Here is a 24,278-nt window from a genome sequence, read left to right on the forward strand (position 1 = left end):
GTTGCACGCTATGGGGCAATGTCAGTACACAATCATACCTAAGTCCACAATCAACTTGCACACACATGCACAAGCACATTCATTGTACCATCACCCATCCCCAGAGAACCCATGTGAAACTGTCCCTCTGTGTGTGCACAAGCACAAGAGGCCACAAGTCCGCTGCACAATCACACTCATCCCTGGCCACTGACAGCAATGTGATGTGTTTGATTCACACACATCACACTAGTATATGGCCATCATCCCTCACCCACTTATGCATGGGGAGGGGTCGCAGAACCCCTCTCCACCCCGAGACACTCATATGGCAAGGACTGTAGCAGGCGGCTGCTCACACACTGAGTCCTAGGACACTCTCCTGGCTGGTGAGATCAGATGGGAGAGCTACCCTTGCACTGATGGAGGGGAATGGACTGGTTATAGGTGGCTGGCACCATCCCAGGGAATCATGCACCCTGGTAGCTGTCTCAGCCCCCCAGACCAGTGGGGAGGGATGTGTAATAGTCACAGACCAGAGTCAATTGTGAACCTCCCCACACACACTCCATGGCGTTCCCTGGGACCTTAACACTGTGAACCCAGGGATACTGCATGCAGCCACCTCTGGGGCAGAGCATGGTAGAGCTGCACAGATCTACACATTCACATATTCATACCCTTGCTTCACATTTCCTACAAACCCTGAAACACATACACCTCCACGCACTCATATGCCTCCATGCACATGCCCTACACTCCTTCATCCTGATGCTCACATCATTGAACACATGCACTCCCATGCACACACCCTTCACACTCATATGCCTCCTTCCACATTCCCTACAGGCTCACCCTGCCAATGCACCCCCGTCCCCTCAGGCAGGGCACTGGAACAAGGGGTGCTGGGGATGCAGCATGCCTCCTCGTTTGGCAACAGAATACCTGGCTTCCATTGTACACAGATGTTACTGTTTTATTCCATGGCTTACTGTTCCCTGCTCCAGTGCACATATCCTACAGGCTCACAGCCCCCCAGTGCACACGCCCTACACACTCCACACCACCCCCACTGCACATGCTCCATGTGCTCACTTCCTTCCACCCCCCATGCACACTCCCAAATCGCACACAGGCTGGAGCTATGGTCCCTACCCCCTGGCCCCACATCCTTCCTGAACTGGCCCAGACTACGGTGCTCCTGTTAGAAAGGCACTGGCAGTCAGTCAGAGCTGTGGGAGGAGTGGGGTGGGGGACAGCAGGGAAGGGGAAGGGGAAGGGAGGAGGGTGGGAAGGATGGTGTCAGACACAGTGTTAGTTCAGCCCCAGAGAGTCGCTCTCAAAATAAAAACCAGACACAAGAGCAGCATGCCCCAGTCAGTCCCAGCATGCCATGCGGTATGGAGGGCCAGTGGCGCCACCCGTGGCAGGAGTGGGAATGACAGCCAGGACATCCAGTGGGGTTAACGGGTCAGCCTGAAGCCAGCCACACCCATCGGGTGGGATTCCCAATGGGACTGGGGGGACACCCCCTATAGGCCTGGTCCAAAGCCCATTGAGGGCAACGGAGAGACTCAGCTTTGGAGAAGGTGTGAGCGGATAACCCCATGGAACTACCCCAGATGCATAGTGCAGAGGGGTGGGGTGAGGGGGAAATGCAGTTTGCACCCCTAAATTAATGTTCCCTTTTTCATTGCCCCCATTACTCCCACCCCCCAATCAACATCTGGTCCTGATCCCACTGGCTGCCATTAGCCCATTTCCCACAATCCCTGGCGGGTTCACCGCCATGGAGCAGATGTGACGCGCACAGAAGTTGCTTCATGGGATGGTGTTTTCCATGGATTTTTTGTTGTTGTTGTTTTCGGGGGGGGAGGTAAAAGGAATAAAAAAAATGTAAAACCAAAAGAGAAATAATAAAGAAATAATATATTTTTTATTTTTTTATTTTATTTTTTTAAAATCCAATAAAGTTAAAAAAATTTTGCTTTTCGAAAAGAAAAAAAAAGTTTTTTCCCCAAAAAATAAATAAAAATATAAATAAATTAAAAATGTTGCTTTTGGAAAAGAAAAAAAAAGACTTCTTAAAAATGTTTTTGGTTAAAAATATTAATTACAAACTTGAGCAGTTCAAAAACAATGGTTTTTTTTAATACCACATTTAATAGGTTGGTTTTAATCTTATACCAACCTGGGTTACTGGTTATCGTCAATTTTATACTGACATTGATTTTTGGTTCATGTCAATTTTATACCAACCTTGGTTTGGTCAATTGGTTGGTTTTCAATCTACACCCACCTAAGTTTGATTGTACGGTGAGTATTAGATTCTTTTCATTTTGTACCAACTCTGCTCTGGCAGCAGGGTTGATTCTGCACTGACTCCAGGGTAGCTGACCAGTTCATTTCCAGTTCTTGATTTTAGACTTATCACACAGTTTGATTATTTAGTTGTTAATTTTATGTGTGTTTGCGTAGTTTATTGCAACCTTTAAGTTTTGAAAATTACATTTCACTTTCTTTGTGTAGTACTTAAAGAAAAAATTAAGAAATTAAAATAATGATAATTAAAAACCCAATTAATTAAGTAAAAACAGAAAGGAGGGAGGGGAAAAGATAAAACCCACGGCAAACCAAACGATTAGACAATTAGAGTGATATCTACCAGGTAATGCAGTTTGTTTACCATAGCGTGTCCAATTCCTGCGTGCTATATGTATTAAAAAAATAAAATAAATGAGGGAAAGGGGGAATAATAAAAAAAACAGAAAAGAAAAGGAAAAAAATGACCAACCGTGAAAATCAAGGGAGATAAAAGAGGGAAAAAATCAATTTTCCCATCGCAAGAAGGGCGATCAGGTTTTTTTTTAAAAAAAAGACTCCACCCACCATCCCCTCGCACATCCCACTCCCCCGAACAAACTCCTCCCCCTCCCAACCATAAAGTATTATAGAGAGAGAGATCTTGGTTAGTAAGAATAAAAGAAAGGAAAAGAGACTATTTAAATTAAAGACTTGAAAAGAAATGACCGACATTCCATTGGATGAGACAAGGAGGGTTAGTTCTGGCGTCTCTGGTTGAGAGCTGGAGTCTTTCAAGAAGCGTGTTAGTAACACACACACAAAAAAGTCGTCAACGTAATTTCTAACGAGGTGGGGAGTTGGGGGGGGTGAAGGGTGGGGAGCGGGAAGGAGGAAAAGCAAGGCCTGTGTTAGCAGGATTAGTAGATCCTAAGTGGCTCTGGGGTCAGCAGAGAGTCGGGGAGTGAGCTGTATCCCCAGCCAGGGGAGTCCAGATTTTGTCTTGTATGTTGTGTGGGGAGGAGTGTATTATTGGGGGAGTGCTGGGGACAAGTTGGCGAGGGGAGAGGAACCAGCTCCCCCACTCCAGTTCCTGATACTGTTAAAAATTTGTCCTGCTTTTTGTTAATTATTTTTCTTGATTAACTTTAGTCCAAAAAAAGGGAAAGAATCAGAAACCAGGTTAGAAGGAGAAGCCAGTATGGAGGGGGAGCCTCAGTCTGCAGGCAGGGAGGGGGAGGGGTGAGCCAGATGCACCCCATGCATCCACTCCTTGGACACCCACCTAACCTCTCCTACACCCCCACCATCTTCCCCATCTCTGCTATACCCCCACCCAACCTCCTCTACCTCCCCCACCTCCCCCGTACACACCAACCCCACACACCTCCCCTTCACCCCCATCCGACCTCCATCTCCCCCACCTCTCCCCAGTACACACCAATCCCACACACCTCCCCCTCACCCCCACCCAACCTCCTCTACCTCCCCCACCACCCCCAATACACACGAACCCCACACACCTCCCCCTCACTCCCACCCAACCTCCTCTATCATCCCAGAGCTGGGATGGAACCCAGGAGTCCCTTCCATGAGGCTGCTGGGAGATCAGTGGGTGTTTAGCAGTGTCATGAGTGGCTCGGGCGGGGGGCATGCCAAGCCCTGAGGGGCAGGGGACTGGAGGTCTCCCATCCATTTCTCCTTGGCTCCTGCGCTGCAGCATCATGCAGGTCCAGATATCCAAAGATGCTGGGAACTGCCAGCTCTGATCAGTGCGATGGGTGGATTTGTGCAGAGCGCATGGGCCACAATGCCCACAGGCAACAATTCCTCTCACCCGCGCCAGCCACAGAGTGGGGAACTGACCCACGGGTGGGGGGAACAGTACCCATACCCAGGACACACCTGGCCAGCCTCACACAGAGGGATCCATCAGTAGAGCACAGCCCATATCCGTCTGTGCATGGGCTGGGAGTCAGGACTCCTGGGCTCTCTGCCTGGCTCCAGGAGGGGAGTGATGTCTAGTGGTTTTGAGGGGGGTAACTTGGTATCAGGACTCCTGGGTTCTTTCCCCAGCTCTGGGGGAGGCCCATATACCATTCCCTGCCCTCCCCCCGAAGCCAGCCAGTCCATCCTCCCTGGGGCTGGATTGGAGCCAACACCCCCTAGAGGGGAAAGACCCCATGTCCCATTCCCCAGATCAGCCACAGAACAGCCTTCCTATTAGCTGTGGTGGCTAACTGCAACACCCGGCCCCTTGTCTTCATTGCGGGAGGCTCAGGACCCCCAGGGGGCAATGGGGCAATGCCCTTAGCTGAGTGCATGGAATTTAAGGCCCCTTGTGGATGTGTCTCTAGCTCATTGTGGCTCCATGCTAGCTCGTCTCCAGGAGGGAGGGGGGATATACGTTAGGAGGCAATGCTCCTCTTTTGGGGAAGGGGTGGGGGAAATTTATGGGGCTGAGAGGACCTTAGGTGAATTTGTTTCAGACACATCCTCTTGCTGGCATCTGGACTGCTGGGGACCAAGGAAGTAAAGAAGAACCAAGCCCAGCTTCCAGCCCATTTACCCACTGCCCACTGGCACCACAGCCCATGCACCCGCACCCACCCTTGGCACCATGAAATATTTGGGGGAGGGTGTTCTGGCTCCCTGCAAATTCCCATCCCAGCAACACTGCCCAGAGAGGGCATCATTGGGGCATGTCCCCCCAGAAATGCCATGGGGCAGGGACACACCACAGACAATGCTGTCCTGGAGGGGGACATCACTGGGGCACATCCCCCCAGCAATACCTTGGGGTTGTGGCGCACCACAGACAATGCTTCCCAGGGAGGATCACTAGTGCAAGCCCCCTGTCCCAACCAGCTGGCACTGGTGCATACCTGGCGCAGGTTCCGGGTCACCCGGATGTCATGCCAGTTGTTGTCATTGAACTTGCCGTTGACGGGCTCCACCAGCGCCTCGAAGGCGCCTGACCCCAGGTTGATGACTAGCCACACAGCCCCGCTCTTGAGCGACAGGTTGACGTAGTCGGCCGACTTCCCCGTGTGCAGCATGAGGCCATTGCGCTGCAGGGTACGGAAGGACAGTGTGATCTCATCAGTGCTGCTCTGGATCGGGTTGTGGGACAGGTCATAGCAGAAGAATTCGTTGCCCTTGAAGGTCGCCACGTATTCCTCCTTCCCTGCACAGAGAGAAAGTGGCACAGTGAGAGGGGGCAGGTACACACCGGGTTTGTGCACTCAAGGTTTAGAGAACATGTAAGAAGGGGGCAGGAGCACACAGACTCTGTGTGCACAAGGCAGGATGAGAGAGTGCGAGAAGGCGGCAGGTGCATGAGGAGTGTGTGTACACGAGGTGGGATGAGAGCGTGCAAGAAGGGGGCAGGTGCATGAGGAGTGTGTGTGCAGGAGGTGGGATGAGAGTGTGCGAGAAGAGGGCAGGTGCACGAGGAGTGTGTGTGCACAAGGCAGAATGAGAGCATTCGAGAAAGGGGCATGTACACAAAGGGTGTGTAAATATCATCATTTTGCGTCTATGTTATTATTCATTTGTAGAGCTCAGAGGACTCAACTGTAATCGGGGCCCCGTCGTGCCAGGGGGCGCATAGACCCCCCCCAACTGAAATTGGGGTCCCCTTTTTGCTGGGCACTGCACAGACCTACAGAGAGACACAATCCCTATCATAAAGAGCTCACAGTCTAAATAGACAAAGGGTGGGTGTGAAAACAGAGGCAATGAGCGACGAAAAGTGACTCACTCAAGTCAGTGGCATAGCTAAAAATAGACTCCCAGCCTGCCCCTGCTGTAATCCAGCAGCCCTCACTCCCCTGCCAGAGCTGGGGATGGCACCCAGGAGTCCTGGCTCCCAGGCCCCCTCCCCTGTGCTAGACCCCACTCCCATCCCAGAGCCAGGTACAGAATCCAGGAGGCCTTGCCCCCTTTCCAACCCCTAGGCTGCTCTATGCTAAAGCACTTTGTGTATGTCTGTGTCTCTTTCAGTGCTCGAAGTACGGGGAAGAAAAGAGGGGGGCCCTGCCTGTCAAGGGGCCTGCTTGAATTTAAACAGTAGTGAGAAGTACGAGGCCCCTCAGACAGAAGCGAGGTGGCTCCTAAAGGTAATAAGGGGGCCCAGGGTCTGTATTCAAGCAGTGGTGTCACTGTATGTGTGTGCATGTCTGTCTGTCTGTCTGTCTGAGTGTGCTCTCAATCCTCATCTCCCATTGCCCGAGCAGCTATTGCCCTGGCAGCAGAGACACCCCTACCCTCCGGCCCAGTGCTGCCAGTGAGGGGAGTGCCCCTCTGCTGCTGGCACCTGACAATTAACTTGCCATCTGGTGATGCTGAAGAAACAAATTTGCCTGTCTCGCCTGTGCCCGGCCCCCGCAATCATCTTGTTAGTGTCAGCGCCAGTTGTTCGCGGCAGCGATCAGAGCCCGTCAGGACACGGGGGGCTGGGGGAGGCTAGGGGGGCTGGTTCCCTAACAATCTCCCGCTCGGGAAAACACAATTTCCTAAAGAGCCAGCTTTTTGCCCCATGAAATCTGCCCACAGACAGGCACTCAGCCCAAGCACCAACACCTGGCTCGCCAAGAGTAATGTCGCACTTAGGAGCAACTCCACTTAGAGAGTCTTGGGCAAAAACACGGCGCATTTTTATACCAGTGTCACTGGTTGACCTAGGGACAGCACCCCCCAGTGAGCCTCCCACTCCACAGACTGCAGCACAGCGCCCCCTAGTGCCGCACTGGGGTCAGCACTGACTGCAAGGGGAGAGAGGCCCCCCCCCGACTCCACAGACTGCCGCACACCAGGATTGACCCTGCATATCATGAAGACAACTCCAGTGCCTTGTCTCCCCTTGGATTTTACATCATATACCTAACTCAGTATAAAACAACAATAATACGTAGCTCTGATCTAGGGATTTTCATCAGTAGATCTCAAAGTACTTTACAGAGCAGGTCAGCATCATTAACCCCACTTTACAGAGGGGTAAACTGAGGCACAGAGCAGGGATGTGATTTGCCCAAGGTCATCTATCAGCCAGTGGCCGCACTAGGAATGGAACCCAGCGGAGGTCAGTGGAGTCCCAGAGCAGTGCCCACTAGGCCACACTGCCTCCCCACCCCTCTCCTCTGCATTTCAGACACAGCCCTTGGCCCAAAGCAAACTCTCCCTCTGCTTGCAACTGCATCACCCCAGAAGAAGGTGCATCTCAGATCAGTCTAACATCACCACAGCATGTCCTCCAAGCACTCACAGTCCCCTGACCCACTAGGCCTGTGTCACACACAGCACCTCTATAAATCTGTTCCTAACAGCACCTGAACTCTGTGCTGTCGGCCTGGCTTTTCCGTTTTCTCCCTCTCTTTATGGCAAAGGTTATAAAATCTAAATGAAACAAATTATTCTTTCACTGCAAGAAGGGTTTAAAAACCATAGCCAGCCACAGATCACACCTCAGCCTGCCAGCAGGCTGCTGGTACCTGTGTCCACAGGAACTAGGATTAGACCTTTCATGTGCCAATCTGACAGCTGGGGAGGGTGACTGTGAGAGATGTGTATTCAGAAGAGCAGTAAGGTTGGGATGGGGGACATTTCTGGATGGGGAGTGGGGGCTGTTTACACAGGGATCACAGGGCGGTGAGATGCAGCCACTTCTGGGGTGGGATGCAGCATTATTTAACTCCCACACAGCAACATGGCCTGACTTCTGTGGACACGAATTGAAGGAAAACGCCGTATCAAATTCAAACAGCAGTTTTTGCGGCAAGACAGAATGGACTCACCCACCTGGGATTTTGCCAAGACACCAGGTTCAATGCCTGAGGATTTAATGAACACAGGGGTTCACGTTGGCTCTATGTCACATTGGAAAACCAGAATTTATCGCAGCACAGTGCCCCCTAGCATCATGCTGGGGCACTGGGGTCAGCATAGTCCAAGAGGGGAAAGCGCCCCCTACTGGGCTCCTGCCTGCTCCCTGCAGCACAGCACCCCCTAGGGGGCATTGCTATCTCAGCCTGCTCCCACGCAGCACAGGGAGTGCTAAGTAGCCAGTCAATTCAACCCCTTGGCCTCCCCCACAGCAGCCAGGCTCCTAAATTGCTTCTTCAGGGCTCTGTGTTGGCAGGATATAAATCACCTCAGCAGGGACAAGCTGGGGGAGCAATTAATTCTTTGCTAACCCCAGGGCCACGCTACCTGGCTCCCACCCAATCCCCCTGCCCGCCTCTCAGCCCCTCTGTAAGCACTTTTCTCTGGTGAAGCTCCATGACCTTGGACTGGATCCATCCCTCTTAGTCCCATCTGCTTGCACCCCATATGGAGCAGCTGCCCATGGGGGGCTCCGAGCCAGACCTGGGGTGCGAGGGAGAGGAGTGATTGGGAGAGAGGAGCTCAGAAAGGGTGACCCCAAGGGACAGCCTGGAAGGGGGGAAAAGGGGGAATGAAACAGAAAGGGAAAGAAAGAGACAGACTTGAAGGGATGGATGAATAGATAAATGTGTATGGGGAGAGCAGAGGCATGCATTCGTAGATAGAGGCATGTGTGGGGGAGGGCACTGGCTGCAGGGATGTGGGGGGAAGGGATGTGGAGATGAGCGGGTTCTGGGGGAGGGGGTTCTGGCTGGGCCCGCAGCAGGGGTATGGGGCGGGGAAGGGAGGGGCAGGGAACAGGCCAAGGCGGCCCCGAGCGCAGAGCAAGGGCTTGTGTCCTGCTCACATGCTCCCGCCTACCCCCCCCCCCAGCAGGTGGCCATGCAGGCTCCCACACTCTGTGCGGGGATGCGTCAGGGGAACCTCAGCAGGGATCTTACACTGAGACTAGAGTCCCTATTAGCCTGGGCAGCACAGCGCCTCCTGCTGGAGCACCCCCCAACCAGTCACAGGAGCCTGCATTTGACAACAGCCATCAGAGCCTGCCAATCCCCACCAGGCACCCTCCCCACTAGCACAGCACCCACCCACTGGCATCAAGAACCCCGGGGGTCGTGGTCTCTGCCCAGGGCCATGCCCTGCTCCAAGCTGAAGCGTGCAGCTGCTGGCAAGGCTGCTTTCCAAAGAAGTCGGCCAAAGCTAAGAACATCCCCCTTGCCCACCTCTTTCAGCACTGCCACTTCCTCCCCCCTGTCCTGCCAGTTCCACGACCCCAGATCCACTGCCCCAGAGCCAGAATGTTTCTCGTCACTGCAATAACAACAGAAACAAGAGTAACCGACCAATGCAGCAACACCTGCCTGAGTGTGCAGAGAGCCTGAGCCAACTGCTGCGAGAGGGGAAAGCAGCCCAAGTGCAAGGGAGACAGTAATACCTGCTTGCATGTGCAGAGACTCTGAGCTAATAGGCTGATACAACGTCTGAAACAATCACTCCTCTGCTAAGAATCAAGTTGTGAGTGGGGTCTAGTGGGTTAGAGCAGGGGAGCAGGGAGTCAGGACTCCTGGGTTCTAACCCCAGCTCTGGTGGGGGAATGAGGTCTAGTGGGTTACAGCAGGGCAGGGGGACTGGGAGTCAGGACTCCCTGCACCTATCCCCAGGTTGGCCATTCACTCACTATGTGATCTTGAGGAAGTCACTTACCCTGCTCCATGCCTCAGTTTCCCCATTCAAATAGCTAGATGGGGGTGCATATGGGGTAGAGGCAGAGCAGGGCAGACAGGAGTGTATTGAGAGGGACTATTAGGTTTTATCCCACACAGTGTTTCCCCTGGCTCAGTGATCCCCATTGCTTTAGCCTTTCCCATAACTCCCTACTCTGCCTCGTGCTCTGGCCCCAGACTTCCACCAGCCCCGATTATCTGTCCGATCGCTCCTTTCCCATAAACCCAGCTGGCAAGCCAGGCAGCCAGAGCGATTCCCACTAGGGCCTGAAGGTGGTGAGATGCTGTCCTGCCTGTGCTCAGCCCCCATCCCCTGTGCTCTCTCTCTCTCACCACCTCCACACACCCCGATTGCATCCCATGTTCTAACACCCCACAGGAATCTGCAGCCTCCACTTCCCAACTGGACGATGTCCTGGCAAAAGCGCTGGGGGTGGGGGGGCTGAGCTATGAGAGCCCCAGCCCCCCTCTGCTGAGTTCCCCATCCCCATCCTTTTGGTCTGGTCTGGCCTGACCTGGGGCAGCTCCCTCCATCCAAAACCACAAGCAAGTCACATGGTCATGTCAGCATTCAGCCCATTCCCAGCAGCCTTGGCCACAACTGCCCCCACCCCCGAGAGCCTGCCCCAGCCACACCTGCACCCACCCTGCACCGACAGCCTGCCCCACCCACAACTCCCCTCCCCCCCCGATAGCCTGCCCCAGCCACACACACCCCCGACAGCTTGCCCCAGCCACAGCTCCCCCCCGACAGCCTGCCCCAGCCACACATGTACCCCAGACAGCCTGCCCCAGCCACATACACACCCCTGAGAGCCTGCCCCAGTTAAAACCTCCAGTCACAACCCCTCCACACCTTCCCCAGCACCAGCTTGTCCCTGCACCTTGTCCTACCAGGATCCCACACCCCAGTTAGCACACCCTTGTCCACCCATCTCACCCAGAGCAGCTGGTGTCCACAGGCACTGGGATGGGGGGTGGATCTTAATTAGTGGCAGCCAGAATTGTCCCAATGTTCCCAGAGCAGGGGCAGCAGCGGAGAGCGATCCCTCCCCCAGCACACACTTCCCCCAGTATGCCCCCACAGTGGTGGAGAGGGCATCTTGGTCTCCCTTGCTTGGGCTGAGCCCACCGGAGAGCCAGCAAACTCATCTCAGGCAGAGAGGAAAGGGCCAGCTGGGGCTGGATTTGACCTGGTGACCTACAGGAGAAAGACTCTGTATGTTGTTAACTGGGGTGGAACTGCAGTCTATTCCCTGGAGGGTGGCCAGATCACCTCCTCCAGCCTATTCCCCCCGCCAGGGGGCAGGGTCACCTCCTACAGCCTCTTCCCAGGGTCGCCCCCTACAACCCAGAGTGGGGCAGGGTTGCTCCTACATTCTATTCCCCCGCATGGAGCAGGGTTGCCCCCTGCAGTCTATTCTTTGAAAGACAACGAAGGCTCTGTATGGGGATAAACGGAGGGGGTGCTGGCTCCGCATTATCGTTAGAGATTTTAATTGTGACTATTTTTCTCCAGCGAGAGCTCCCAGCCTCGGGGCAGCAGGATCGATAGCCAGACTACGATGGATAGAACATGGGGGCAGGAGGGGGAGCAGGGTTCAAGGGGTCATGGGCTTCTTGAGATGCAAGTCATGTGGGAGCTCTCCTTGTCTGAGTGTGAGGGACTGTGGGACACATGCTAGACTCCATTCCCCTCCCACAGCTGGGATAGAACCCAGGAGTCCTGGCTCCCAGCCCTTGCTAGAGGCACATGGGCTGGGGTGCAGAGCTCTGTGGGGAATGGATGCAAGGGGAAGGGCTGTCATTCAGCACTGCAATGAGGATATTGTGCCCACCCTGCTGCACTGGGACCTCTGCCTGGATGGGCAGGGCCTCTGTCATGGAGTCCCTGAGCGATGCTCTGGAACTGCTCCCCATGAAGCCAGTCAGGACTCTGGGGCAGTCGCCTTCCTGTGAGCAGCCTGTCTTCAGGACACACAGCTCACACAGCTTCCACCTTCCTGGGTCTGACCTCGGAGCATTCAGCATCCTCTGCCCCTCCGTGCGCTTCCCACAGCGAGTCCACTCAGGTGGGGCTCCTGGGGAAGCCAGAGGGTCCTGCACCCCAACTTCGCAGTCAGACGTGACTCTCAGCCAGCCAGTAAAACAGAGGTTTATTAGACAACAGGAACATGGTCTAAAACAGAGCTTGTAGGTGCAGAGAACAGGACCCCTCAGCTGGGTCCATTTTGGGGGGCAGTGAGCCAGACAACCACGTCTGCCCTTCACTCCATGTCTCCAGCCAGCCCCAAACTGAAACTCCCTCCAGCCCCACCTCCTCTGGGCTTTGTCCCTTTCCTGGGCCAGGAGGTCACCTGATTCCTTTGTTCTCCAACCCTTTCGCTCTCACCTTGCAGGGGGGAAGGGCCTAGGCCATCAGTTGCCAGGAAACAGGGTGTCGGCCATTCTCTGTGTCCAGACTCCTGCAAACACCTGCCCTCTAGGGCTCTGCAGTGATCATACACCCTTACCCCACCACCTAGATACTTAAGAACTGCCTAGGGGAAACTGAGGCACCCCCACACTATTCAGAGGAAACATTAAGAACAGTCCCACTTCGTCACAGCCCCACATTCACCCCCTTTGGAAGCACGCCTGGGAGGGCCTACGATCCTGTCAAACTCAGCACCAGAGGTACCCCCCCCAAACACACAGAGATGGGTGTGGAGAGACACTCACACTCACAGAAACACACCCTATGTACACACTCACTACAGACACATGCACTCGCACCTGAACACACTGCACACACACACAAACACAGGACACGCATTGACCACAAACAATACACTCATGCTGCACACATGCACTCACACTCAGACACTTGTGCACTGTACATGCTACACACACTAAGCACACACCCACAGTACATACACGTACCCACGCTGCACACACACTAAGCACAGACTCACACAGCGCGCACACACAGACCACACGTATGGGAACGCAAATGCTACACACACACACTCAGACACACTCAACCCTCCCAAGCTCCCAGTCCAGTGCAGTGCTAGCTGGCTGCGTGTGCATTTCTGCAGCACAGCCTGCCGGCTCCTCTCCCACAGCTCGGCTCTCGGTTTCCCAGACAAAGCAGGGGTGCTGCCCCATCTGACAGGTCCTGACAGCACTCAGAGCTTGGGTGCAGCAGGGAGCACGCACCAGGGGGCACACAGCGTGTTGCATAGAAGCCAAACACCACCCTCCAACACACACACACAGCTACTTATTGCAGTGTGAACATGGAACTTTAGCAAAAACATGCCAGGAGCTCTGAGCTTAAAGCTAAGAGGCAGCACGGTGCAGTGGGTAGAGAACTGGACTGGGAGCTAGGACTCCTGGGCTCTCGTCCCAGCTCTGGGAGGGCAATGGAGATTTGTGGTTTAGGGAAGACGAGACTGGGACCTTGGGACAGTTCATTCCCCTCTTGAAGCCTCAGTTTCCCCTTGAGGGCAGGGATTGTCTCTGTGTGTCTGCACAGGGCCCACGATATCTCAGGCACGGCCTGCGCGGTGATGGGCTCCTATAGTTGCTATCACAATAATGAGCCCCACAAGCTATTGAGACAACTCATCCTGATTTCTCCTGGGACCAGATCTGCCCCATGGCTGGCAGTGAGCTTGGAATGGCCTTCCCGCAGGCGGGCGAGACTGCAGTAAACCCAGAATATTTCCCCCACTCCGACCTGACATTTTTATCGTACAAATATGTTTGTGCCTGTGCAGAGAGAATGAAAATCGACTCCAGTCCTGGGGAAACGTTCGCACCTCGAGGCGGGCGTGGAGAGCAGAACATTTTAAATGGAACAAATTTGCTATTTTCTTTCCTTTCCCAGTGCCTGCAGCAGGAAAACAAACACTCTCCCCCACTCCATTATGCTCTCCCCACATCCCTGCCTCCTCCGGCCAGCCCTGGAACATCCCAACAGCGACTGCAGTTCCCATCTACCACCCAGAATCCACCCATACTCCCCTCATCCCTACCCCTCACATATAGCCAGAGCACCTTGCAATCCTCGCTCTGTCCCAGACAAATTCCAGCAAGGACCATTCCCCACCAACCTCTGCCCCAGCAGTCGACTTTGGGATTCTCCTTCGCTCCCTGCTCCCAGTCATGGTGTCGTGTGGTTAATAAAGCCCATGGCGCTGAGTGAGGGAACCCTGTATAAACAGCCCCCGCACCTCACCTTAGAGCTGGCTGCATCTCTGTGACTGGGCAAGAAATCCATTACCTATACTTCCAACCAGGGCTGGCATGTAACCAGCGACCCAGGATGGGATTCTCTCTCTTGCCTATCATTCCCAACTCCTTCCCGGGCCCAGGGTTTGAGGGGAAGCGGCATATACATAGGAGGGGGACGCCATCTCCCCCAGCTGATGTGGCAGCTGTTTGTGGGGAGGCACAAGGATGAAATTAATTCCCTCCTTTATCCCCTCTGGTCACCGGCAGGTTTTTTTCCCCTCTGTCTTCTCTTGCTGGAATTGACGAGGGGCTGTGGGATCTGAGAGCTGGAGGGGAGCTGGGATGGACCCACCTGGCTCCCAACGTGGCTTCAGAGCCCAGAGCACCTTCCCCATGTTCAGAGCTCTTACCCCAAACTGGAAGAGTGGAAGATACCACCCTGCCCCCTCTCCCATCCATCTCCTGGTTCTGTGCCTGCAAGTTCCACCCCAATGGGGCTCCAGCGACTAGGGACAGAAATAGGGTGTGAACCCAGCGTCTGGGTCAAACAAACACCCTAGCTTGGGACTCCAGATCTGTTCCACGTAGCACTCCTCACTGGGAGAGGCCAAGGCTGGAGCAGACAGGAGCTCCCCCCACAGCCAGTGCTCCTGCCCTGCTCCCTACAACGCCCCCCACTGGGAGATGCTGGGGCTTCCCTCCACCTCTGGGGTGAGACAAAGGGGCAGTTTATACAGGGATCCCTTGCCCAGCACTGCCATGTAACCACCTCTCAAGTGGGGTGCAGGGGCCTGCAATCCTGCTCTGCTCCCACTTCAAACTGCAGGGTGTCTGTAATAGGATAAGTTGCTGCATTCAGATCAGAGGACGGACAAAGGAGGGTGACCTCATTCTGGGACTGGCAAGTCACCCCAATAACAGGGTGATGGAGCCTGGCACAGCTATTGAGAGGAGGAGGGGTGAGAGGGTGACCCTCTAGAATGCCCCCCATCCCAGCAATGCTCAGGGCTGCTACAAACATACTCAGGTCCATCTGGAGCGGTAGACACTATGTATCATGCCCATGGGCATGCCAGCCATCTGGGCCCTACACAATGCCTCAGGGCCCTGCCGGCTGGCACCGCCCATCCCCGTTCACCCACCAGGGCTTAATTTGAGTGTCTAATTGCTTTAAAAGATCCCCTAAAGCTCTTGCTACTCTCCTCCCACCCCCTGCCACAATAGTCTTCCGGCCACACCTGACCTGAGCGACCAAAGTTTTAGTGCTGAAAAGTGCCAGTAAAGACAGAGCTTTATCTCTGGGAGCCGGCTCCCAGTGATAAAGCTGCCACCGCTCGTTAGGGGTAGGGGGTTTATTGCCAGGAGAGAAAACCCTAAGAGAAAACAAGAGCCCCTTAACAACAGAAAGAAAAATCAATATCATCCCCTGCCCGCAACGGGGCCAGGGCCGGATTCTGATCTCTGCTCCCCGGGGTCAATCCAGAGTCACCCACTGACCGCACTGGGGACAGGGCTGGATTTCACACACTTATAGGAACATGCCTTTTCATTTTGCAGTGTCACATACATGCCCTATGCACACTCGTGCACATTCACATTCATTCACACACTGCACACATGCCTGCCCAAACTCCCTTGTATGCACACACACACCTGATCATGTGCTCATTTGTGTGCACACTCACACACTTGTGCACAACTTTCTCCCTCATGTGTGCATGCACACTCAAATATGCTTCATGCACATCTGCCCTATCATTGGTGCGTGCGTTCAAACACATGTGCACAGAGTTGGCATTCTCACCCCCACTGATGTCCCCTCTGAAACTGCAGTTGGATGGGTCTTTAGCGTGCAGCATGCACTGGCTGTACAACGGAGAGGGCGTGTGGGTGTGAATGCTGTGCCCACACTGCCCCCTGCCCAGTGGGCAGCACACTTCGCTGCCACCCCAGCCGTTCCTGTTCCCTACTCCGGGTCCCACGGCAATCACTCGCTGCCAGGAGCCACATGGTGCCCAGCTAACCCCACACTGGCATCAACTTCTCCTCAGAGCCACAGGCAGAGTGCAGGAATCATGGCGGCTGTGATCAGCCTCCCCGGACTGCTGCCTGCAGCTGGGCTACACCCTCGTGGCACCTCCCCCTTCCAAAATCTGCCCCTCTAGCCACACTGGCCTAAAAATCAGGTGGTCTCAGTGTCTCCCCCCCCAGACTGGAAGGGAGTCAGATCACGTGGGCCAGAGATAAGCCCCCACAACCCCAAGCACTAAATTCAGTCTGCTAACCTTTGCCTTCAGGGCCACTTTGTAGCAGACACACCAAAGACCTAGAGAGATGACTCCCCACACACACACTGGGCGCCACCAGAGCCAGCTAGAAAGATGAGACTCACCACAACCCCCTCCCCACTGGACCCATGAGCTGGTTAGAGACACAAAAGCCCACACCCCGGGACGCTAGCGGCAGGATTCACACCCCCAGTCACATTGTGGCACATCCATCCTTGCCCCCCTTGGCACACAGACAGCTTAAGACATTACCTCCTTGATACGAGAGACCAGGACAATTAATCCCCGCCACCCCCCAAAATCTCCCCAGGGACCCAGCACGCCAGCATCCTGGAGTCCAGTCGGCATGGCAACCAGCCCGTGGCCTGATCCAGGGATATTATCGTCTCCTCAACATCGCTTAGTGACCACCACCATGAGAGAAAAATACCGAGGGGCAGTACCTCTAAACACCATGTGTCCCCCTCCCCCCGTGCCACAGAGATTCCTGCCTCACGTGCCCATAACCCTCCATTAACCTTCCCAAAACGAACAGCACAGGATGGAAATAACCCCACTTCCACAAGCAAAATCGGCTTTCCCCCACAGCCAGTGCTCCTGCCCTACTCCCTACAGCACCCCCTGTGAGGAGAAGCCAGGGCTAGAGCAGCCGGGAGCTCCCCCCACAGCCAGCGCTCCTGCCCTGCTCCCTGTTGGTAAACAGCTGCAAACAGCGGCACTGCAGCTGTGTGCGTGCTATGGTTTCATGTATTCTTGTGCCATTGTTCTATTTGCACTCACAATAGCGAGTCTGTTTTGCAGGGCTGTTTTGGCTGATGGTGAAGCTGTGCGTATATGGACATCCCAAGGCTAGACAGCGTGTGGGGCGCGGGCAGTGCTGAGCTGGAGCCAGGTCGCACCAGTTCGCGCAAACTGGTTGTTAAATTTTGAAGCTGGTTTAGAACTGGTTGTGGGCAAACTCCGGTCTGCGGCCCACATGCAGCCCGCGGGACCATCCTGTCCATCCCTCCTGAGCTCTCGGCTGGGGAGAGTCCTTCACTCGCTCCGGGCCTTCAGCAGCACTTCGGCGGCGGGTCCTTCACTCGCTCTGGGCCTTCAGCAGCACTTTGGTGCGGGTCCTTCAGTGCCGCTGAAGACCCGGAGCAACTGAAGGACCTGCCACCGAAGTGCCGCTGAAGACCCGGAGCAACTGAAGGAACCGGTTCTTCAGCTTCTGGCAGCTCATCACTGGGCGCAGGCATGGTTGGGGGGCTGTGGGCTTGTTTTCTGCACGCAACCATTTCCTGTGCTTTAGGCTGTGCCATTCGTGTGTACCACCGGGGCATGTGCTTTGTACGCACTGTTGGGAGCCCAAGTGAGTGTGTATTTATACAAGATGTGCTGAGCGTGTACGTGGATTGAGTTGGGGGGGGGCGTACGTGCATGCAATGTGATGAGTGTATTTGTGTAGGGTGGAGAGGGTAGTGTGGAGGGTGTGAGTGTGTTGTGTTTGCGATGTGTTGTGTGTGATGCTGTACAGTTACGTGCTCTGTGCTCCTTCTTTACACACCTCCTTGGCAGTGCAGAATTTCTATCACAGCAGCTAGTAATCCCAGAGCCGTGTGTCTCCCTGCCAGCACTCCAGTTCCCAGCCATATCGCCCCAGCACGGAAGGAGACAGATGGGAGGGAGTTTTCAAGTGTGCGGCAATTCAGATAAACCATGAGGTGAGTGTCTGCAGGAGATATCTTACACACACGCACAACAGCCCTCCCCCGGGGACCAGCCGGCTCTTGTGTGTGCTGTGCCGTCTGCTATGTGCCTCCGGTAGGTGCACATTACTTGGATTGTGCCTTTGTGTGAGCTGAGCTGTGTTTGTGTGAGCGACTGTGCATTTCCATATGCCCAAACTGTGTGCGTGTGTAAGAGTGAGACACTGTGCATCTGGGCATGTTCCATTGTGTGTATCTGAACACATGCATGTGCCCTGACACTGGTATGGGAATAGTTGTGTCTACCAGCCCGTTCAGTTGCATATGTGTTTGCCTCTGCAGCCGTGTGTGTGGGTGTTGCTGCAGCCGCATGAGGACACAATGGGGTGAGCACAGTGCACAGTTGCAACAGCACGGCTGGCTGGCTGCGGCTGTGCTGTTGCAGCTCCCAGTTGTGCAGCTGCGTGTGCTGGTGCAGCTGTGCCGTCGCAGGCCTGAGTGGATGCCGTCGTGCAATCCGAAAGGCGTGTGCAGCTCCAGCTATGCCCTGGGCGAGTTAGTGCAGCTCCAGGAGCCCGTTGCAATCTGTGTAGCGAGGGTACTGAGAGCCATTGAACCAAACTGTAAACTCTGTATATGATGGAAACCGCTTCAAGCCAGGGGGTGCAGCAGGACCCCCCTAGTTCCAGCACCTAGGGTTGCATGGTTGCGGCTGTTGGCTCTTGGCAGTCTCCAGGTGTATGGGCACAGCCCAATCACTTGCATGCACCACTGTAGCAGCAGTTTCCTGGGGGCATGTGGGTGACTGGGCAGTGTGGTTAGGAGGGCTCTGCATGCCCCGCAACCCTCAGCTGTTGCCATGGCCAGGAAATAACTAATCCCTCCCCCAGCCTGAGACGCCCAGGGAGTCATGGCCACATGGCGACCCTGGAGCCCTGCAGGGCTGAGCCCATCAACAGATACTCACCTCAGTGCATACACACGCTACATACACCCCACACGTTTCCCTGTGCATAGACACACACACACAGTCTCTTTGGACACACCCCATGCACGTCTCTGTGCATAGACACACACACTCTGAGCCTACCCAGAGATCCACACATTTTGCCCAGCCACCCGCCTTATCAATAACTTTGCCACAGGATGCCCCCCTCCCCTTCCCCCATGCCGTTTGATTCCAGCCACTCACCAAATCTACACAGACAGGACGACGCCCTTGGGGGTACCCCTAACCTGCCTCCCAGAGGGGAGAGCCAGCAGCAGAGGAGGGCCGGGGCACAGCTCACAGCTCAGGGAATGATACATAACAGGACAAATGGAAAGAGGTGGGGACACAGACCTCCTCCCCCAACACACCAAGGAGCCGCTACTTCCGTCATTACTGGCTACCGGGGTGTTACGTGGACTGAACGATCACAAGGTGCACCCCATACTGGGAATCGGGGGGCTGACTGCAAGCACCTGAGAAACCACACGGCACTGTCCCTCTCCTGGCCTCGGTTTTCCCATCTGGAAATGGGAGAGGATAAAACATCCACGGTCAGAGCAAACTGGGACCGGCTCCCACTGTATGTCTGAGCAGCGATGGGGGTCCCGATCTGGGTTGGGGTCTGTGCAGCACCCTCTTGCATTAGTGGCTGAATTTCAACACTGGGTAAGCAATTTCTGCATACAGAGCTGCTACAACCCGCTCCAGAAGCAGCTGCATCTATGCACAGGGCCATGGTTCCCTATATAAACAGCCCCCCAACCCAACCCCAGAGGCAGCTGCATGCAGGGCAGCGTCATCTGTCAGCCCTGCCTGTCCCACAATAGCCATTTTCCTTCCAGAACCTCCTGATTAAAATCAATCAGAGCCTTTTGTATATTAATGGCCTCTCGTTTGTATTGAATGCATCATTAATGTTAACGATCCCTGGGAGCCCCCCTCCCCTCACCCGGGCGGGACATATTAATTGCTCACGTCCTAATTAAATATTGAGGCTGGGAATTGGCTCTCTCCAAACAGGCTGGGGGAGACTGATTGCAATGCAGGGACTGGCACCTGGTGCCACCGAGCAGTATGTCCACCGCTATGCAACCACAATCACAGTAACCCACACACAATCACAACCACCTAGAGCTACACAACTGGAATCCACAAACACACAATCACTGTCATATAGACATCACATGCACAATCACACAGCACACACAATCACACAACAATGCAAACACAAAACCTCACAATCAGCCACGTGCACAATCTCCCACAGAGACAATCCCACAGACATGTATCAAGATAGTCCTAGTCACAGACTGTCACACCCACAAATATCCACAATCACACAGTCACACCCACAGACACATACAGTCACACTAGAGATAAAAGCATACACTCAATCACACCCACAGGCAGAGACACAAACACGCTATCACATTAGAGACAATTACATGATGCTCTCACACACAAGAAAACAGTCTCCCACATGCACAGTCACACGTGCTTATACACACACCTTATCAAACTTGAGATACAATCACATGTATGTTTCATTCAGTGACACACACTATCACACTCACATAGTGACAGTCACACACAGTCACAGTGACACATGTGCATGCAGTGCCTCTCTCACACACATACACACACACACACAAACTTTCCCAACTACCCCCCACAATGAAGGATTCAGCCTGTGGCTCCGCGTCACCATGACCCCTGAATTACACCCCCTCCCAGACACTACACCAGAGAGACACCACCCTGAAAACCAGTCCAAATAGGTGGTGGACAAAGAGCCTGCCAACCAATGGAGTGGGGCTTAAGGGGAGTGGGGTTGGGAGCCAGGAGTCCTGGGTTCTATTCCCAGCTCTAGGAGGGGAGTGGGGTCTAGTGGTGAGAGCAGAGGGGCTTGGAGTCAGGACTCCTGGATTTTATCCCCGGCTCTGACTATATCACACAGCTTCCAATGCTCAGCCCAGAAAGACGTAACTGCGGGCAGCAGGGCCAAGGAGATGGAACAGAGCCGGATCAGCATGTGCTTCATGCTCCCTAGAGCAAGACTAAGATGATGTCCCTGCAACGGAGCAGAGGGAAGCAAGAAGCGGGAAGGAGAGAATACCTAGAGTATGCTCATCTCTGGCATGTAGCCACCAGGGGGTTGGGGTGAGTCAGCTGCTTGGAGGATCCCTGTATAAACAGCCCTCACACCACACCCCAGAGCCAGCCGCATCTCAGTGCCAGGCAACAAATCCCTGTATAAACAGCTCCCAAGCCCCACCCCAAAGCCAGCTGCACCTTAGCTCTGAGTGAGGGATCCCTGTATGAACAACTGCCTCTACTCCACTGGGTGCCTGGAGTAGAGGCCCCTGGCCTGGATATGGCAGAGGTTAACAGCACAAGGGCATGGAGGGGGGAAGTGCACATCAAGTCAGTGGAAGAGCTGGGGATACAACCCAGGAGCCCTGACACTCAACCCAATTCCCCCCGCCCCCTCCCACACACTCTAACCACTAGGCACCACTAGGCACCACTCCCCTCCCAGAGCCAGATATAGAAACCAGGAATCCTGGCTCCCAGTCACCACTAATCTAACTATTAAATAATCCTACCTTCTCTTAAACACTTGAGATATAAATTGTTTTGCTAGGAGACATGCAAACAGGGTTATCTCACCCAGAGCTGAGATGCAGCTGCTTCTGGGGTGAAGCACACCAGGTGTTTATCATCCTCACATCAAGGGGAGAATTGTTAGGGAGCATTCTGCTCTTGGAGGCAGTCCTAGGACACGCAGTAGTGCTGGGAGTGGGGAAGGTAGCCGAATAGGGGTGCTCTCCCCTAGCAGTAAGTGCTGACCCCAGCATGGCACTAGGGGGCGCTGTACTGCTGGAAGGGTCTTTCTTTCACATGAGATTTAAACCAAGGACCTGACTGTTCTGGGTCATTAAATATCCTCTAGCACTTTTCCCATGAGTCCTGCTGCAAACCCTAGCTTCCTGGCTACATCCCAGCCCAGAGAAATCTGCCTCCCTAAAATTCCCTCCTGCGCTTTCTATCAGATACAAAGTTTCCCCCATTCAGTTCCTGTGCTAAACTAGCCTGTAACGCTGTTTTTAACTAGCCCGCGTGCCCCACCCCAGAGGCAACTGCATCTCAGCGCTGGGGAGGGGTCCCTGTATAAACAGCCCTCATGCCCCACCCCAGAGGCAGCTGCATCTCAGCACTGGCAGAGGGATCCCTGTATAAACTGTCCCCACGCCCCATCCCAGAGGTAGCTACATTTGGAGAGGGGTCTCTGTATAAACAGGGCCCAGACCCCACCCCAGAGACGGCTGCATCTCAGCCTCAGGAGAGTGGAACACTTGACTGCAGAGAAGCATGAGGCGGACCCGTGGGGTGCTGTCTCTCTGGGGGCGGTGGGTTGCACTGACCTTTCGATGTGTGCTGCACCTCACCGGCTCCTCTCCCTTCCCCCCCTTCCGAGTACAGAATGGACCCTACTGGAAAAGCAGAACCACAGGATTAGGGAGCAGGCACTAACAACCCTCCCACCAGATACTCCCATTATCACACTGCAGCTGCTGGGACACCCTCCCCCAGCCACCACAGAATACCCACACACAGCCACAGGGCTGGGGAAATGGCAGGAGGTTTGTTATTGTAGATGATTCTATGATTCTATGAAGTCTCTCCTAAGCACTGGACCCTGGTTTATTATTGTAGAGTCTGGTAAACCAGCCCAGGTATCTACCCACAATCCCAAGAGCCTCAGGATTTCAGCCCCACTTTGACCCCGCAGAACAGCACCCGCAGCAGGCCCAGCTCTCCCAGCCCCAGCTCTCACTCTTAGCTAACCCGCCTGCCGCCTCCCTCCAGCTCATCAGCCAAGCCCCTCTCCCTAAAAGGGCCAGCCCACCCTGTGATGGGCTTTTCCTGAGCAGGGGGGAGGAGGTTGCTGAAGGGAAGCTGGGACTGCGGCTAGGGACTGCAGGGCAAGGCCTCTCAGGTTGCCCCTCTGCACTTGACAAACAAATAGAGGGAGGAGAAGATTAGTCTGCATCTCTGTCCCACCCCCGCCTCTCCCTGCGACCCTGGGGGCAGGATACAGCAAGTCTCAAGGCCCAGGAACCAGGGGGCACTGGCCCCTCACCTCCACTCCCCACCCAAGCTTTGGGGCACCCTGCTACACCCAGTGACACTTCAGATCGTTTTGGAATATTGTGTAATCCCGAAACCATCCCCCATCAGCCCTGCTCAGAGACAGCAAAGGGGGAGTGTTGATCCTTCAGGGGAGGTTGGGACACACGCTTCTGCACCTCCATGCCTGGTGGGAGATCCCTGTATAAACAGCCCCCATATCCGACCCCAGAGGTGGCTGCATCTCAGCACTGGGTGAGGGACCCATGTATAAATGGTCCCCGCGCTCCACCCCGGAGGCAGCTGCATCTCAGCACCAGAGGAGGGCTAACCGAGTTGAACAGGCATCTCTCCACTGCTTCCTATCCCCCTCATGGCTCATGTTGGCCAATTCCCCAGGTGTGTCTGCCCCTTCAGGCCGGGATGTGGGGCATCTGGCACTGGGAGCAGTAGCAGCCAGAGGCAAAAATGCTGAGTGGGGGGATCAGTGAGATAGAGCACAAGCGAGGAGTTCAGTATCATAGAGAGCGAGCCTGAGGGGGGGCCAGTGTGAGAGAGCGAAAGCCAGCAGGGAGTCAGTGTGAGATAGAATAAGCAGGGGAAGGTCAGTGTGACTGTGCAAGTGGAGGGGTCACGAAGATGATGGAGACAGAGGGCGCAAGCTGGGGGGTGGGGGGGTGTTCTAGGAGATGAAGGAGACAGAGGGTGCGAGTGTGGGGGTTCAGGGAGATGAAGGAGACAGAGGGTGCGAATGTGGGGGAGTTTCCGGGAGACGAGGATGCGAGCGGGGGGCTCAGGGAGATGGAGACAGACAGTGCGAGCTGGGGGGAGTTTCTGGAAGACGAGGGAGACAGAGGGCTCGGGGGAGCGGGGGGGTCAGGGAGAGGAACGAGACAGAGGGCACAAGCTGGGGGGGTTTCAGGGAGACATGGGAGACAGAGGTCACGAGTGGGGGGTTCAGGGAGATGAAGGAGACAGCGGGTGTGGGGGGGGGGGGTTCAGGAGGACAAGGGAGACAGAGAGCTCGAGCAGGAAGGAAAGAGGTGGAGGAAAGGAAGTATCAGAAAAA

At 54.8% G+C, this 24,278-nt stretch overlaps 1 protein-coding gene across 25 annotated transcripts in view; it reads right to left on the reverse strand.

The window, feature by feature from the left end:
- NRXN2 (neurexin 2) overlaps positions 1-24,278 on the reverse strand; it is a 274,548-nt gene that overhangs the window by 170,090 nt on the left and 80,180 nt on the right. For 9 of the 25 annotated variants that reach the window (XM_073351962.1, XM_073351961.1, XM_073351967.1 and 6 more), the window contains 3 exons: positions 22,504-22,572; positions 5,166-5,467; positions 2,645-2,689 (listed from right to left, as the gene is read on the reverse strand). In XM_073351962.1, the coding sequence (XP_073208063.1) occupies positions 2,645-2,689; positions 5,166-5,467; positions 22,504-22,572 (416 nt within the window). The remainder of the gene's footprint in view (positions 1-2,644; positions 2,690-5,165; positions 5,468-22,503; positions 22,573-24,278) is intronic. The other 16 variants (XM_073351980.1, XM_073351974.1, XM_073351959.1 and 13 more) reach the window with 7 other exon arrangements.

This window comes from Lepidochelys kempii, chromosome 7 (assembly GCF_965140265.1).
Source record: "Lepidochelys kempii isolate rLepKem1 chromosome 7, rLepKem1.hap2, whole genome shotgun sequence".
NCBI classification, from domain to species: Eukaryota; Metazoa; Chordata; order Testudines; family Cheloniidae; genus Lepidochelys; species Lepidochelys kempii.